At 44.7% G+C, this 15,706-nt stretch overlaps 1 protein-coding gene across 2 annotated transcripts in view; it reads left to right on the top strand.

Annotated features, from left to right (window-relative positions):
- Nucleotides 1-8,434: 8,434 nt before the first annotated feature.
- PARL (presenilin associated rhomboid like) overlaps nucleotides 8,435-15,706 on the top strand; it is a 52,511-nt gene continuing 45,239 nt past the window's right edge. The window contains exon 1 of one of the 2 annotated variants that reach the window (XM_025913096.2): nucleotides 8,435-8,592. In XM_025913096.2, the coding sequence (XP_025768881.1) occupies nucleotides 8,468-8,592 (125 nt within the window). In that variant the 5' untranslated portion in view covers nucleotides 8,435-8,467. The remainder of the gene's footprint in view (nucleotides 8,593-15,706) is intronic. The other variant, XM_025913093.2, reaches the window with a different exon arrangement.

The raw sequence follows: 15,706 nt of genomic DNA, 5'->3' as shown, positions 1-15,706 counted from the left end.
GTTGGCAGGTAGGAGGCCCTGAGCCCTGGTGGTCTAAAAGCTGTGTCAAATTAGACCAAGTTAAAAAGGAGAGAATCAGAGTTCAGTTGTTTTATGCCACTTAGGATCAGAAATGTCCGTATTAAGAGCTCATTTCTGCCAGTTTCATTCTGGAAATTATTCTGTAACAAGAACTCCAAGGAGCCATTAATAGCCTGGGATCGATACTGAGCTATTGCAACTTGGGTGGGAGATGCTTTCTGAGAGAGAAATCAAAGCTTGCCAGCAGATCAGTAAATGTTACAGGTATTCCTAAACTGTTTTTAACTATTCCATCAAGCCAAATGATAGCAACACCAGCACGATCTCTAATACAGGGATGGCATTCAAGCCTGTCTTCTCAGACATTCTATTTGATTATGAGCTCCCAACTGTCATTTCCTGGGAAGAAGCTGACATGGAGTCCACAGGGGGTACCCAGCAGGCAGATGGCTCTGTAATTTGAGCTGCCCTGTGTACTGGGTAGGTTATACTCTGGGGCTGTTCCATGAATTATGATCAGTCACTTTGCAAGGAATCCAGAATGTCACCCAGAACGGGAATAACAAATTCGGGTGGAAAAGAGAGTCTTGCCAGGGCCCTCTGCATCTAAACATGATTATTAGTAAATGTTATAATGCAGAAGTTCCTTCATCCCAGGTAGGGAAAACAGGGGAAATTCCCAGGGCTGTAATTAAGAAATATATCGCTCACTCAGGCAGAACATATGCCTCCCAACGCCTCTGCTAAAAGCCATAGACCAGCCTGGTGGTTCAGATGGCTGGGGTCACCCCCTCCCCCCTTAAGTCTGCAGTAGTGCAACTTAAAAGAAGAAATGAGGGGTGCCTGGGTGGCTCAGTTGGTTGAGCGGCCGACTTCGGCTCAGGTCATGATCTCGCGGTCCATGGGTTCGAGCCCCACGTCGGGCTCTGTGCTGACAGCTCAGAGCCTGGAGCCTGTTTCAGATTCTGTGTCTCCCTCTCTCTGACCCTCCCCCATTCATGCTCTGTCTCTCTCTGTCTCAAAAATAAATAAACGTTAAAAAAAATTAAAAGAAGAAATGAAGGGGCACCTGACTGACTCAGTTGGTAGAGCATGTGACTTTTTTTTTCTTTTTTAATATTTATTTATTTTTGAGAGAGAGAGAGAGAGAGAGACAGAGCACCAGCGGGGGAGGGGCAGAGAGAGAGAGAGGGAGACACAGAATCTGAAACAGGCTCCAGGCTCTGAGCTGTCAGCATAGAGCCCAACACTGGGCTCAAACCCACAAACCATGAGATCATGACCTGAGCTGAAGTCAGATGTTTAACTGACTGAGCCACCCAGGCACCCCAAGAGCATGTGACTCTTGATCTCAGAGTTGTGGGTTAGAGCCCCACATTGGGTGTAGAGCTTATTTTTAAAAAGGGGAAAACAAGAAAAGTGACTTCTGAAAGTACTGTTTACATCGGTTGAATTTCTGCATTCTTTTTTTTTTTTTCAACGTTTTTATTTATTTTTGGGACAGAGAGAGAGCATGAACAGGGGAGGGGCAGAGAGAGAGGGAGACACAGAATCAGAAACAGGCTCCAGGCTCTGAGCCATCAGCCCAGAGCCCGACGCAGGGCTCGAACTCACGGACCGCACGATCGTGACCTGGCTGAATTCGGACGCTTAACCGACTGCGCCACCCAGGCGCCCTGAATTTCTGCATTCTTAATTTGCTTCTGTTTGGGATGCAGGCATCAAACTGCTAAGTTTTTTGTTTTTGTTTTCAACTCTAAGACACCCTTATTGAAACCAAAAATCCTATGGCTAGTCCTCTGGCCTCCACAGGAGTGGCTAATTTAATTCTCGGGTGTTAGTTAAATGAGCTGTGAGTTATGAACCCTTCCTCAGAATCCCTGGAGCTGAGTGTCCCAAGTCCTGGATGCATGACCAACCCCATCCTGGTTCTACTTTGACCTTCCTCTTAGCCCAGGGCCACATGGTAAAGAGCAGAAGTCACCCTATAGGGACACTTGGCTCCTTTATGCTCCCACCTGATCAGGCTGATTCTCCTTCCAATCACTCCTCCTTTGAGGTTGGAGTGAGGACTAGGCTAGGGTTCAAGTTCTCCGCTCCCCACCCCCCAAAAGAGTTAGGATTAGGGTTAGGGCTAGGGCTAAGTTGGGGTTCATGTTCTCCACTCCCTGGTCCTAAAGAGGGAAGCTTTTTGTCTCATCCCCTTTCCTCTGCCTCATCACTCAGTTTTTCTTTCTCTGCCGTTCTGTTTCTCCCCTCATCTCCCCCCCCACCTCATGCTATATTTGTTGCCCTATGCAGAACCTGGTCCTTTTCAGTCATGTCCAACAGCTGCTGGCTTTCTCCATAAGTGACAGCAGTTGTGTCTCTAGATCTGGGCTGGGAGTCTTCAGGATAAAGACAGGTGGCCCTTAGCCAGGAAAAGTAAGAAGCTCAGCAACTTCACTGATGTGAGCCTGGACAAAAGAAACCCAGAAAGAGATGCTGCTGAATCTCCTGGAGGCCTCCTGCCCCTGGGTCACTCTCACCAACACAATGGGTGTTCTCACAGCTCATTTAGCCCAGTGTCAGGGGTAGATGCTGGACCAGCTGACGCTCCTGAAGCCACACCAGTGTCTCTCTGCAAAGCACCATCATCTTGCCCAACCTGGCCTCTGTGCTCCTCGATCCTGAGTGTTGGGAGACACCGCCCCCCCTCCCCCCCCCCCCACACACAACAGCTCAACCCAGGCCACTTATCAGACAAGGATGGAAACTTCCTGGTGAATGAAGCTTTCCTGCCATTCTCTGCAGATACTGGGCAAAACATTGGGCTATGGGTGGTAGGTACGGGGTGTGATGGAACAGCCACAGAGACAGCTGCCACCATCTAACCTTTCCCTCTGCTTCCAGGGCATCAAGTGTGCCCAAGGGACCAGCTGGCTCAGATGGAGCTCTTCCTGATGTTTGCTACCCTCTTCAGGACCTTTTGGTTCTAACTCCTGGAGAAGCCCAGGGCTCAGGCTGGACTACATTTGGGGCAATTTGCAGCCCCAGCCCCCAAGGATCTGTGCAGTGCCCCATCCGAGCTGCCCTAGCCCAGGTCCTAGGTGGGGAGGGTCCGTAGCCAGCAGAGGGTCTGGAGACCTGTCCTCCCACAAAGTCCTTCCTTAGTCTCTCTCAACTTCTGCAAAATTGTAGAAGAAAAGCAGGGTTTTACCCAGCTCAGCTGCTCGTGGATCCCCTGATACAGGCTCTATGGAGTGACATTAGAGGGTGACTTAATAAGGATTCTATAAAAGCTTCAGTAGCTCAGTCTTGGGTTAGTTATGCTTTGGCAGGAAAGGGTTTTACAAGGTTACTTAAGGTTTGGCATTGAATCATTTGACAAGATTAGCTTGGGGAGTCAAGACCCACAAGGTAGCAACTAAATAGGTTTAGAGGGAAAGACATTTGAGAAAAACTGTAAATATAATGCTGAGGGCAAATACTATGGATGCTGGCCCCTAAGAAGCCAAAGACTGGGCAGTTTATTTTCTGCCCTCTCCTGCCCTCTCCTGACCAAAGGGAAGAAGTGCAGGTCACTGCAGACAGGAGATCTTGTCCGTTACCAGGCAAAACCAGCGACCAATGCCAACTGTTCTCAACAAATTCTCTAGCAAGCACTCTCTTTCCTTCTCCCTAGCCCCTGGCCAAGTTTTGAAACATCGTGTCTCCAAAGGCCTGTTTATTTAAAAAAGATTGACTTACATTAAGTAAATGCAAATTAAAAAAAAATTTTTAACGTTTATTTATTTTTGAGACAGAGAGAGACAGAGCATGAACGGGGGAGGGTCAGAGAAAGAGGGAGACACAGAATCTGAAACAGGCTCCAGGCTCTGAGCTGTCAGCACAGAGCCCGACGCGGGGCTCGAACTCACGGACCGCGAGATCGTGACCTGAGCCGAAGTCGGATGCTCAACCGACTGAGCCACCCAGGCGCCCCAAGTAAATGCAAATTAAAATAAAAATGAGATACCACTACACATGCTTTAGAACTGCTAAAAACAAAATCCTGACAATCCCAAGTACTGGAAAGGGTGCAGAGCAACTGGAACCCTCATACTCCGCTGGGGGGAATGAATGGTACAACCATTGTTTTGACAATCTCTTGTACAATTAAACATTATACCATAAAACCCAGCCATCTCAGTCCTAGGTATTTACCCAACAGAAATGAAAACATGTCCACACCAAGACATACTGTGTGATTCTATTTCTATGATACTTTGTTTAAATATGAGATTTATTGTCAAATTGGTTTCCATACAACACCCAGTGCTCATCCCAACGGGTGCCCTCCTCAATGCCCATCACCCATTTTCCCCTCCCCCCACCCCCATCAACCCTCAGTTTATTCTCAGTTTTTAAGAGTCTCTTATTCTATGATACTTTTTAAAAGGCAAAACTATAGGGACATAAATCAGATAAGTGGTTGCTGGGGTCTGGGAATGGGGTTATGGGTTGACTGTAAAGGAACATCAGGTGATGAACATCAGGGTGATGGAAATGTTCTGTATCATAACTGGTGATGGCTCTACGTGAAATGTATTTGTCAAAAGTCATAGAACTATATACCTAAAAGGGTGAATTTCATTGTATATAAATCATGTCTCAATAAATCTGACTGCTAAGAAAAGCACGTCTTTTTTTTTTTTCCTCCTTTGAGGTATTTAGAAGATGTACATATGAATTCATCAACATTTCAAGTTAGTAGGATATCAATCGTTGCTGCTACACTGAGCTGGGCGATTCCCATTAGAATTAAGGAAAGTTGATGTATTAATTAGCCTCTGGCCTTTTCGCAAGCAAGCTTACCAGTTCCTCTAGACTTTGTGAAATCTTGAAGCTTTCTCACAGACAACTCATTTTCTGTGTGGAACCATACCTATGGCCTGGAGAGTCCAGACTGGGACCCACTGAGCAAGTTGGGTCCCAGAAAGTAGCAGAAAGACTGGGGGTTTCCTGCCTGGGATGTTCTCCCCCATCCCTTCCTCAAGGTTGGCAGCTGTTTGTGGCCCAGGCAGGCTATAGGGTGGAGGAAACACCTAATCCAGGATCCCTAATCCAATCCCTTTTTGCCTCCCTCTCCTAAGCCTCTGTTAGTTCTTGCCCTGTTAGAGCCCCTCTGGAGTCTCCTGTTTTCTGCCAGCAACCAAACTCATTGGCTTGCAAATAAGGTAAAATGAAATCCCAGACTCGACACCTATGACATAGCCAAAGTGAATTTATTTTAGTTTCTCAAACAAATCATGCCCTGAAGGACATCACAAACACTATTCTCTGCCTAGAACATTGCAGTTCTTCCCTACTTTTGGTCACCTCCATCCGTTTCTCTGGGAAGCATTCTCCCTGCCACCTGTTCCTCCTCCCTAAACTGTGGTGTTTCCTCCTTCTTCTAAACTCCCATAGAGCCTTCTGTTTCTTGGCTCATAGCACTTCTTGCAGTGTGTTGTAATTGCCTGTTTATTTACTTGCTCCCTTCTCCAACAATAGAGCAGGATCTCTGGGAGGTCAGAGATAGTGTCTTCCAAAACACATCCTAGTACATTGCCTGGTATACTGAAGGTGTTTAATAAATATGTATTGGATGAATACAGTATTAGAGTGATAAGCATAAAGCAGTATGAAATCACAAATAGAGGTCATATAAATCAGAGTGGAGGTCTGAGAAATATCTCAAAGGAAGCCAGAATGTCACCCCAAAATATGTCTCTTTGACATAAAAATTATTTTGAGCTGAAGGCAATTAAGAAGAAGTAAATGCAGAAAAAGCTCCCCTTTTTCTGCCTAAAGGCAGGAAATGTCTCCTTTCCTCGAGACAGACTCTTTTTTTTTTTTTTTTTAAATTTTTTTTTCAACATTTATTTATTTTTGGGACAGAGAGAGACAGAGCATGAACGGGGGAGGGGCAGAGAGAGAGGGAGACACAGAATCCGAAACAGGCTCCAGGCTCTGAGCTGTCAGCCCAGAGCCCGACGCGGGGCTCGAACTCCCGGACCGCGAGATCGTGACCTGGCTGAAGTCGGACGCTTAACCGACTGCGCCACCCAGGCGCCCCATCCTCGAGACAGACTCTTAACAGCCCAAAAGCCAGAGACCAGGGACTGGAGTAATCTGCAAATAAACCTTGTAAAACTAACCCTTATCTTTAGGTGGGAAGGAAGCTAGGTAGCTAGCAACTACCTAGCCCTAGTTGGACTACCTATAATCTGAAATTCATTGCCAATTATTCACAAATTATTGTTTCTTTGTCTAAAAGATATAAAAATTTCCTGGTCTCTTCTTCAGAGAAGAAGAATTCCTTTGTTGTATTGTGAAGACTCCTACGTACATGTAAAAATAAAATAAAATTTGTATGCTTTGCCTCCTGTTAATCTTTGTTTTTTAAGTTTATTTATTTATTTATTTTGAGAGAAAGAGAGAGAGAGAGCACGAATAGGGGAGGGGCAGAGAGAGGGAAAGAATCCCAAGTAGGCTTTGTGCTGTTAGCATAGAGCCTGATACAGGGCTTGATCTTATCAACCATGAGATTGCGACCTTAGCTGAAATCAAGAGTCAGGTGCTTCAGCAAAGGAAACAATCAACAAAACAAAAAGGCAAACAACGGAATGGGAAAAGATATTTGCAAATGACATATCGGACAAAGGGCTAGTATCCAAAATCTATAAGGAGCTCACCAAACTCCACACCCAAAAAACAAATTATCCAGTGAAGAAATGGGCAGAAAACATGAATAGACACTTCTCTAAAGAAGACATCCGGATGGCCAACAGGCACATGAAAAGATGCTCAACGTCGCTCCTTATCAGGGAAATACAAATCAAAACCACACTCAGATATCACCTCACCGCCAGTCAGAGTGGCCAAAATGAACAAATCAGGAGACTATAGATGCTGGAGAGGATGTGGAGAAACGGGAACCCTCTTGCACTGTTGGTGGGAATGCAAACTGGTGCAGCCACTCTGGAAAACAGTGTGGAGGTTCCTCAAAAAATTAAAAATAGACCTACCCTATGACCCAGCAGTAGCACTGCTAGGAATTTACCCAAGGGATACAGGAGTGCTGATGCATAGGGGCACTTGTACCCCAATGTTTATAGCAGCACTCTCAACAATAGTCAAATTGTGGAAAAAGCCTAAATGTCCATCAACTGATGAATGGATAAAGAAATTGTGGTTTATATACACAATGGAGTACTACTTGGCAATGAGAAAGAATGAAATATGGCCTTTGGTAGCAACGTGGATGGAACTGGAGAGTGTTATGCTAGGTGAAATAAGTCAGGCAGAGAAAGACAGATACTGTATGTTTTCACTCTTATATGGATCCTGAGAAACTTAACAGAAACCCATTGGGGAGGGGAAGGAAGAAAAAAAAGAGAAGAGGTTAGAATGGGAGAGAGCCAAAGCATAAGAGGCTCTTAAAAACTGAGAAAAACTGAGGGTTGATGGGGAGTGGGGGGGGGGGGGGGTAGGTGATGGGCATTGAAGAGGGCATCTTTTGGGATGAGCACTGGGTGTTGTATGGAAACCAATTTGACAATAAATTTCATATTAAAAAAAAAAAAGTCAGGTGCTTAACCCACTGAGTCACCCAGGCACTCCTCCTGTTAATATTTATCAGTTTAATTTTCAGACCTGGCCAGGGACCTCAAGAAAATGGAGGAAAACTTTTTCCTCCCCTACAGCCTCCTAGAAAAGATGACAATTGAGGTTGGTCTGAAGGACAAGTTGGTTAGGTAGGTTGAGTAGGGAGAGAAGGGGAAGGTGTTTCAGACAGTGGGAATGGTATATGAACTCTGGAGAAGCAGGTGCCTTTAAGAAACTGCAAATCATACAGTTGGACTGCAGCTAAGGTCGGAGGGCGGGATGGAGTGGCAGGAAATAAAGCTGCCTGACAGGTAGGCAAGGTTGACTCATGAAGTTTGTATTTCACCTAGAATCCGGAGTTTCATTTCAGGTTTGGACTTTTTGTTAAAGATCAGAGGCACATCCTCTTAAGTATGTCATAACATGAAACTAAGAGATCAGAAAAAAAGAGAAGTAATATAAGAAAACTTGGGTTGCAATGACGGTTCCTCCACTCCTTTCTGAGCCTCTGTAAACCAGAGGTGATAATGGCCGCCTCAACAGTTTTGCGAGGATTACACGCAGTAACTTCGGTAAAGTCCTTGGTACGTGGCATTACTCAATGAGTGCTAGTTTTTCCTTCTTTTTTTCCTCTGGACCTCATGTGCAAACGGGGCGGAGGCCGCGCCGCTCTCCCGAGCGCCGGCGGAACCCTTGGGTGCGTTGGGCCTCCGCTCAGCCGTGCAGGGGCGCTCTAGGCTGCTCCTCGGCGCTCTGTGGTTTTTCCTCCGCCCCGGAAGTGGTTCCGCGGCAGGGTTTCGTAAGGTCGGGCCATGGGGGGGCAGAGGTTGGGAAGATGGCGTGGCGAGGCTGGGCGCAGAGAGGCTGGGGCTGTGGCCGGGCGTGGGCTCCGCCGGCGGGCGGCCGCAGCTGCGAGGAGCTCACTGCGGCCCTGGCCCCGCCGCGACTGCTCGGACGCAGGTAAAGATCGCCTCTCCTGGCTTCTTTCTCCTCGGTTCCTCAGCTCTGGCCGAGCATCCTCGGGGGTGCAAGCCGTGGGGTCTCTGGAGCTGCCTTCGCTCACCCCTCTCCTCACCCGTCCCTTCCGGTTTCCGTCCTTTCTTCTCTCTCCTCTGTCCAGTCCTCGCTTCTCGCCGCGCCACTCTGCCACGAGCCGTGGTGCACAGGGACCGGCCCTACTCTCCGTGAGCTCGCGCGGGCTGTTCCTTTTCCCATCCGGAAGGACGTGGGGGGAAGGGGAACTAGTCTCTGAGCGCTGAGGGCGTGCAACCCTCATAATCCCGCGAGGGAGTTACTGGTACCATATTTTTAAGTGAAGCGGTGACACAGGTGTTAGAATAGCAGAATTGAGAGTTTATTCTCTGTCAGTCTTTATAAACCTCTGTTCTACAAATTATTTTCTTTAGCGTTAAGAGAAAGAACTAAGGGAAGACGGGGTCAGAAGAGGGCATCCCTTTGCCTTCTACGAAGTCGTAGGAAAGGCTTTTTTTTTTTAAAGAATGGAGACCCTGGAATATTTTGTTTTCACATGATTTGGAAAGAAAACTACAGTACTGGTTTTCCCGAGTAGAAGCTGTATGAAGAGTGTTGTCTATCAGTGTTTGCTGCTTTTGTTTATTCACTTCTAAATTAAGAGAAAAATCCCTCAGCTGCCCAAGACTTTGATGTGTATTTAACTTGAAATTTGTTCCTGGGTGTTTGTTTGTTTGTATGTTTTGAGAGTGAGTAGGGAGAGGGACAGAAGGAGAGAGAATCTCGAGTGGGCTACACGTGCAGCATGGAGCCCGACACCGGCTCGATCCCACTACTCTAGGATCATGACCTGAGCCGAAATCCAGAGCGGAAAACTCAACCAACTAAGCCACCCAGGTGCCCCTTGTTCCTGTTCTTTAATCCAGAGTTTCATCCTTCCCCGTTTGAGTTGGAGTTGGTTCCAGATGCCTGGAATCCATCTGATTGTTGGTAGCAAGGAAAGGTAGAGCGTTCAACAGAGGGGCGGCCAGTAGCAAATATTGAGGGTCCATACTGGTAGAGCCATTACCCAATTTTAAGAATCACCTGGAGTGCTTGTAGAATGTATTTTCCAGGCCCCACCCCATCAACTCAGAAGGAGGGTAGGGAGTGGAGGAGCCTGTAGTTCTTACAAGGACTGCAAGTGAATCAGGATAGGGATTTGTGAAAACTTGCATACACACTGTACTTTAACTTCATGATACACCTTAACATGGAGATTCAGGCACTAATCTTAAACTCCTGGGGAGATGGAGAATGAGAAGGTCAGGTGGAGGTGGTAATAGATTTCAGGGGTCCAGGTTCCATAGTTTATTCCAAATCCCTATCAGAATTGCATGATTTGAGGGGAAAGAAAAATTAATATGGTTATTAGGAAACAACAGGTGTGTTAATATTAAAAATATGTGTAAGGAACGGAAAGTGAAAGACATTTTTGAGAGTGTGCGTGTGCCCGTGTAAGTAGGGAAAAGGGCAGAGAGGGAGAGGGAGAATCCCAAGCAGACTCCCTGCTGTCACTGCAGGGCCAAGGCAGGTCTTGATCCCATGTACTGTGAGCCTAAGCCAAGAGTAGGACTCTCAGCCAGTTGAGCCACCCAGGTACTCCTCATTTTTTTTTTTAAGCTTGCCATTTATTTGCAGAGTTGGAAAATGACTTTTTATGGTTGCGTAGAAAAATGTGCATTACAAAAGAATATGAGTAAGCCTGAAATAGTATATATGCCTACTCACCTCTGGAAACAAGCACTTTAAAGTTAATAGGAAGAATGAGTTACCTTGTATGTAACTTTATTAGGTCTGCTTTGACTTCTTGTATTTCTAAGATTAGTATACAGAAGAATGAAGCTAGAGGTGAGGTTAAAAGGCAGAGTTCTGGGCTTAATCCTTGTGATTCTGTTATGATAGGCCTGAAGCATGGCTGAGAATTTGCACTACAGGTAGTGATATAGAAGTTCTGTAAACTGGCAGGTCTAAGGCGGTCCACCAGCTAAAAATGGTTTCTACATTTTTATTTATTTATTTATTTATTTATTTATTTATTTTTTTTTTTTTAAATTTTTTTTTTCAACGTTTATTTATTTTTGGGACAGAGAGAGACAGAGCATGAACGGGGGAGGGGCAGAGAGAGAGGGAGACACAGAATCGGAAACAGGCTCCAGGCTCTGAGCCATCAGCCCAGAGCCCGACGCGGGGCTCGAACTCCCGGACCGCGAGATCGTGACCTGGCTGAAGTCGGACGCTCAACCGACTGCGCCACCCAGGCGCCCCGGTTTCTACATTTTTAAAGGGTTGCAAAGCAAAATAATATGTGACAGATGTTTCTTCAACTAAAATATTTAGTCTCTGTTCCTTTACAGAAAAAGGAAAAAATATCAGGCTCTTCAGAAGCTTTACCATTTTCAAATTTCTGGCAGCACTTCTGAGAAATGGTTTAGTGTTGAAAGAAGCCTGCATGATTTCATTTGTATGGAAGTATCTAAGAGACTAGTTGGTTGTTCAGTTATTTTCCCTGTTTAATTTACCATCTGTTAACTCAGGATAGGTTTTAAGTAAATAATTTGGTCATGCAAGTGTTTATGTCAAAATCCCCTCTCCCCTAAAAACATTTATTTTTAAGTGGAATGACTTTATTGTGTGTATCCTTGGACACATGCTGTCTCCATTTGAACATTAGGCCATTTCTACTCAATTTATTCATGAAAATCTTTAATAACATAGACATTAGTGCCGACTTGTACTTATATCCAAGTTGCACTGTTAAAAACAACTCACAAGACAATTCATCATTATGCCAACTAATACATAGATAATACTTTTTTCTATTTAAAAGTTATGGGATCATGTTAAAAAATTGAACTATAACAATTATATGACCAGTAGTGACTCAGGTATTCATGAGATCTTCCCACTTTGAGTGCATTAGACTGCTTTCACAAATTACTGGTTATTGGCGGAAGGACCAAAACAGCAGAGCTAAATGGCAGGCATGTCTTTATGAGATGGTATATGCCTCTAATACCCCTCTCCTCCCATTCCGCTCTCCCCTCACACCATCCATTTTATCATGTTGTTTTTGTTTTCCGAATTTACTTAAGGTAAGTGATTTATTAAGTCATCTTTTCCATCTTTTGCACCGATGTGAATGGGTAGCGCTAAAGAACCTAAGCTTGTAAATATCTCTAACATTTGCATTTGGAGACATTTATCCAAATTCTTGAAAATTTAACACAAAGAAGTTTAACACAAAACTCCCCCTAAGGACAAGTTTTGTGTTAAGAAATTTAACACAAAACTCCCCCTAAGGACAAGTGTACCTTGTCGTATAATGTGTGATGAAGTACTCCATCTAAAAGCATTTTTGTAAAAAAAAAAAAAAAAAATTTGTACTAACAGAAAACCGTACTCTAACCAATCTCAGTGATTAGGGGAATTTATTGGTTTTTGCAGTTAAAAAAGTCCAGAAGCAGGACTGGTGAAACAAGATTTGGTGTTGCAGATTGTCACCGGGATTCCATTTTTCTTCATGGCTTGGCTCTGCTTCCTAAGTGTTAGCTTTATTCTCTCAGCATGCTGTCTCATTCTCATATCTCAAAATGGCTGTTAACAGCTCTTGGGACTATATACTTTTAGGTTCATATCCAGCAGAAAAAGTTCTCCAGTATTCAAACAAACTCTTGAAATTGAATTTCGCTGGACCAACTTGGCCTGATTTGAGATACATGCCCATCCTTGAATCCTTTGAATTTGGCAGAGAGTGGGGTGCCTGGGTGGCTCAGTCGGTTAAGCGTCCGACTTCAGCTCAGGTCACGATCTCGCGATCCGTGAGTTCGAGCCCCGTGTCGGGCTCTGGGCTGATGGCTCAGAGCCTGGAGCCTGCTTCCGATTCTGTGTCTCCCTCTCTGTGCCCCTCCCCCATTCATGCTGTCTCTCTTTGTCTCAAAAATAAATAAACGTTAAAAAAATTTTTTTAAAGAAAAAAAAAAGAAATTGGCAGAGAGTGGGGTGTGTAGGTTAGCTTAAGCTAGTCCGGAGCTTGGGTGCCTCCCCCAACCAAATGGCTAGAAATTCCAGGACACTGTTACGAGAAGGAGAAAAGGGCATGGATGCTGGGGGTCAGTGAGGAATGCTCACTACTGTCAGCCCTAGTTAAATTTCCGTGTTTAAGTTCTTTGTTACAAATCTGAATTTTTGTTAGTCCTAGTTAAATAGGATTAACCTGTACATAACCTTTTTTTAAGTTTATTTTGAGACAGAATGTGTGAATGGCGGAAGGGCAGAGAGGGAGAGAGAAATTTCCCAGGCAGGCTCTGCACCGATAGCAGAGAGCCTGATGCGGGGCTCGAACCCACAGACCGTGAGATCATGACCTGAGCCGAAGTCGGATGCTTAACTGACTGAGCCATCCAGATGCCCCTGTACATAACCATTCTAATTGAAGTAGAAATATTGTTAGGAGAGTGGGGGTTAGGTTCTAGCTCCTTGCTATTGAAAGTGGTTTGTGAACCATGCTTAGGCATCTCGGACCGTGGTGGCAAAGTTATTTTGTGAAAGGCCAGGTAGAAAATGACCAGGCCACATATAGTCTCTGTCACATACTCTTTCTTTTCCTTTAAATAACTCTTTGGGCCTCCTGAGTGGCTCATTCTGTTAACTGTCAGACTCTTGATTTCGGCTCAGGTCATAATCTTATGGTTCATAGGGCCCCACCTCAGGCTCTGGACTGACAGCTGAGGGTCTTGTTTGGGATTCTCTCCCTTTCTTCCCCTACCTTCACGCTCATGTGCCCTTCCTCTTTCTCTCTCTCTCTCCCTCCCTTCCTCCCTCTCTCTCTCTCTCTCTAAATAAGTAAACTTAAAAAAAAAATCTTTAAAAATTTAAAACCTTAGCTGGAGGGCCAAATCCATCCTACAGGCCAAAGTTTGTCCTTTTGCAAGCTTGTTTAGAAATGCAGAATCTATTATTTTCCTCACCCCAGGCTTACTGATTTGGAATTTGATATTAATAAGATCCCCAGGTGATTTGTATGTATACTGAAGTTTTTCCCAAACCTGTGGTAAATCCCAACCCTGGCTGCACATGGGAATCAGCTAGGTAGCTCTTTAGTGATGCCTTCATGCCACCTCTGGAGACGAATTGGTATGAAGTGGAGCCATGGTACAGTATTTTTTAAAATATTTTCGAGAGAGAAAGAGAGTATGCACTTTTGTGGGGGGGGGGGGGGTGAAGCAAAAAGGGAGACAGGATCCGAATGGGGCTCTGAGCTGACAGACAGCCCAATGCATGGTTTGAACTCACAAACCATGGGATCGTGACCTCAGCTGAAGTCAGATGCTTAACTGAGCCACCCAGGCACCCCCATAGTACAGTATTTTTAAGCGCTCACTAGGCAATTCTTATGTGTAGTATAGGGAAAGAAAAGCTGTTTTCCCTGTACCAATCTTACGCTCATTGGCTAGGGCCCTGTATAGACTGACAAAAGATGGATTCGCAAGAGAAAGACAAGCTTGTGAACATGTGCATTGCACATACACGAGGGGGCACTCCCTGATGAATAAAGTTAGAATCTGGGTTTATATAGCATTTGAAAAACAACAAAGTTTTAGAGAAATGAGAAGACAAAGGACAAGGACTTTTGAGTTTTTAGGACAGCAAACTGTGGGCAAGCAATATATGAGGGAGCTAATGGATATAAGGCTGTTAGTAGATTTTTCTGGTGCCTTCTCTGGGCACATGAGGGTCTAGAGTTGTCTCATGATTCTATTTTTCCTGGTAGAGGATAGTGGGTACACCTTTACAAATTTATATCCTACTTTTAGGCACATGGGGGCAGGGCAGAGTTTTTCTTATATCTGCTTCTCAGTTGCACTCAGCTCAAAACTGTCCTTATGCCATGGTGGCATGTTCTGCTCTTCAGGAGCCGGGATTGAGAATTACTGTTCTGAGACTAAGCTTTCAGTCATCGCTGCCTCTGCCGCAACTGATGGTAGATTAAAAAACATGGCAGCAGTAATTCACAGCTCCTCTCATCCATTTCTCTTATCTATTTCTCTATTTCCTGAAGCTGGGTTGGTCTTGTGATTTGTTCTGACCAGTAGCTTGTGGCAGAAATAATGTACAAGGTCCAGAGTCTGAGCCTTGAGAGGCCTTGCAGCTTTCACCTTTTCCCTCTTAGAACACTCCCAACTGCCATGACAGAAGCCCCCACTAGCTTGATTACTGAGAGACCATTTGGTGAGAGATGGCCAGCCGATAGCCCATACAGGCCCCAGGTGTGGGAGTGAGGCCGTATTAGACTGCCCAGCTCCAGTTGAGCGCTCAAAGGACGGGTTGTGTAAGTGACCATAGGTGAGACCAGAAGGACTGCCCTCCTGAGGGCAGCTCACTTAGAAAGTCTTGAGAAATAATTATGGTTTCAGGACAGTTAAGTTTTGGGATGGTTTGTTATGCAACAATAAACGAGAAAACTGGGGAAGCTGCTGCCAAATCAGGATCTGCTGACCTAAGTAAGAACTATGCTGCCTTCACCATTATTTTCGCTTGCAAATTGATGCCTTATGTCTTGCCTTCTTACTCAGTTTTGACTTCAGGTATTGAATAGGTATAACACTAATCAAAAGGACATCTGGAACCTAACTGAAAGGATACCTGGGAAACACAGTTTTTAGGTTTCCAGCCCCTGTGGTGTATGAATATGTGCTGGGTAATAGGAATAGATGTTCAGTGAACCAATGCATTGTACTTAATTCTGTCCAACAAGGTCTGTATGTCTAACTGTAATTCCCAATAATATGTTCTTTATATATATGTGTGTGTACATATACACACACATACATACACACACACACACTTTTTTTTTTTTTTTTTTTTTTTAAGATTTTAAATCTACACTCGTCAGGCTCAAACTCACAACCTGAGTTGCATGCTCCACTGACTGAGCCAGCCAGGAGCCTCTGTGTGTGTGTATTTTTTTGTTTTTTTGTTTGTTTTTTTTGGTTTCACCTTCAAGATACATATATTTATTTTTTTTACTTTCTATAATTTATTTTTTATAATTTACATCCAA

This window comes from Puma concolor, chromosome C2 (assembly GCF_028749965.1).
Source record: "Puma concolor isolate L17-30 chromosome C2, mPumCon1.1.hap2, whole genome shotgun sequence".
NCBI classification, from domain to species: Eukaryota; Metazoa; Chordata; class Mammalia; order Carnivora; family Felidae; genus Puma; species Puma concolor.
Note: the sequence above shows the minus strand (reverse complement) of the source record. Positions and strands in the feature narration are given on the sequence as shown.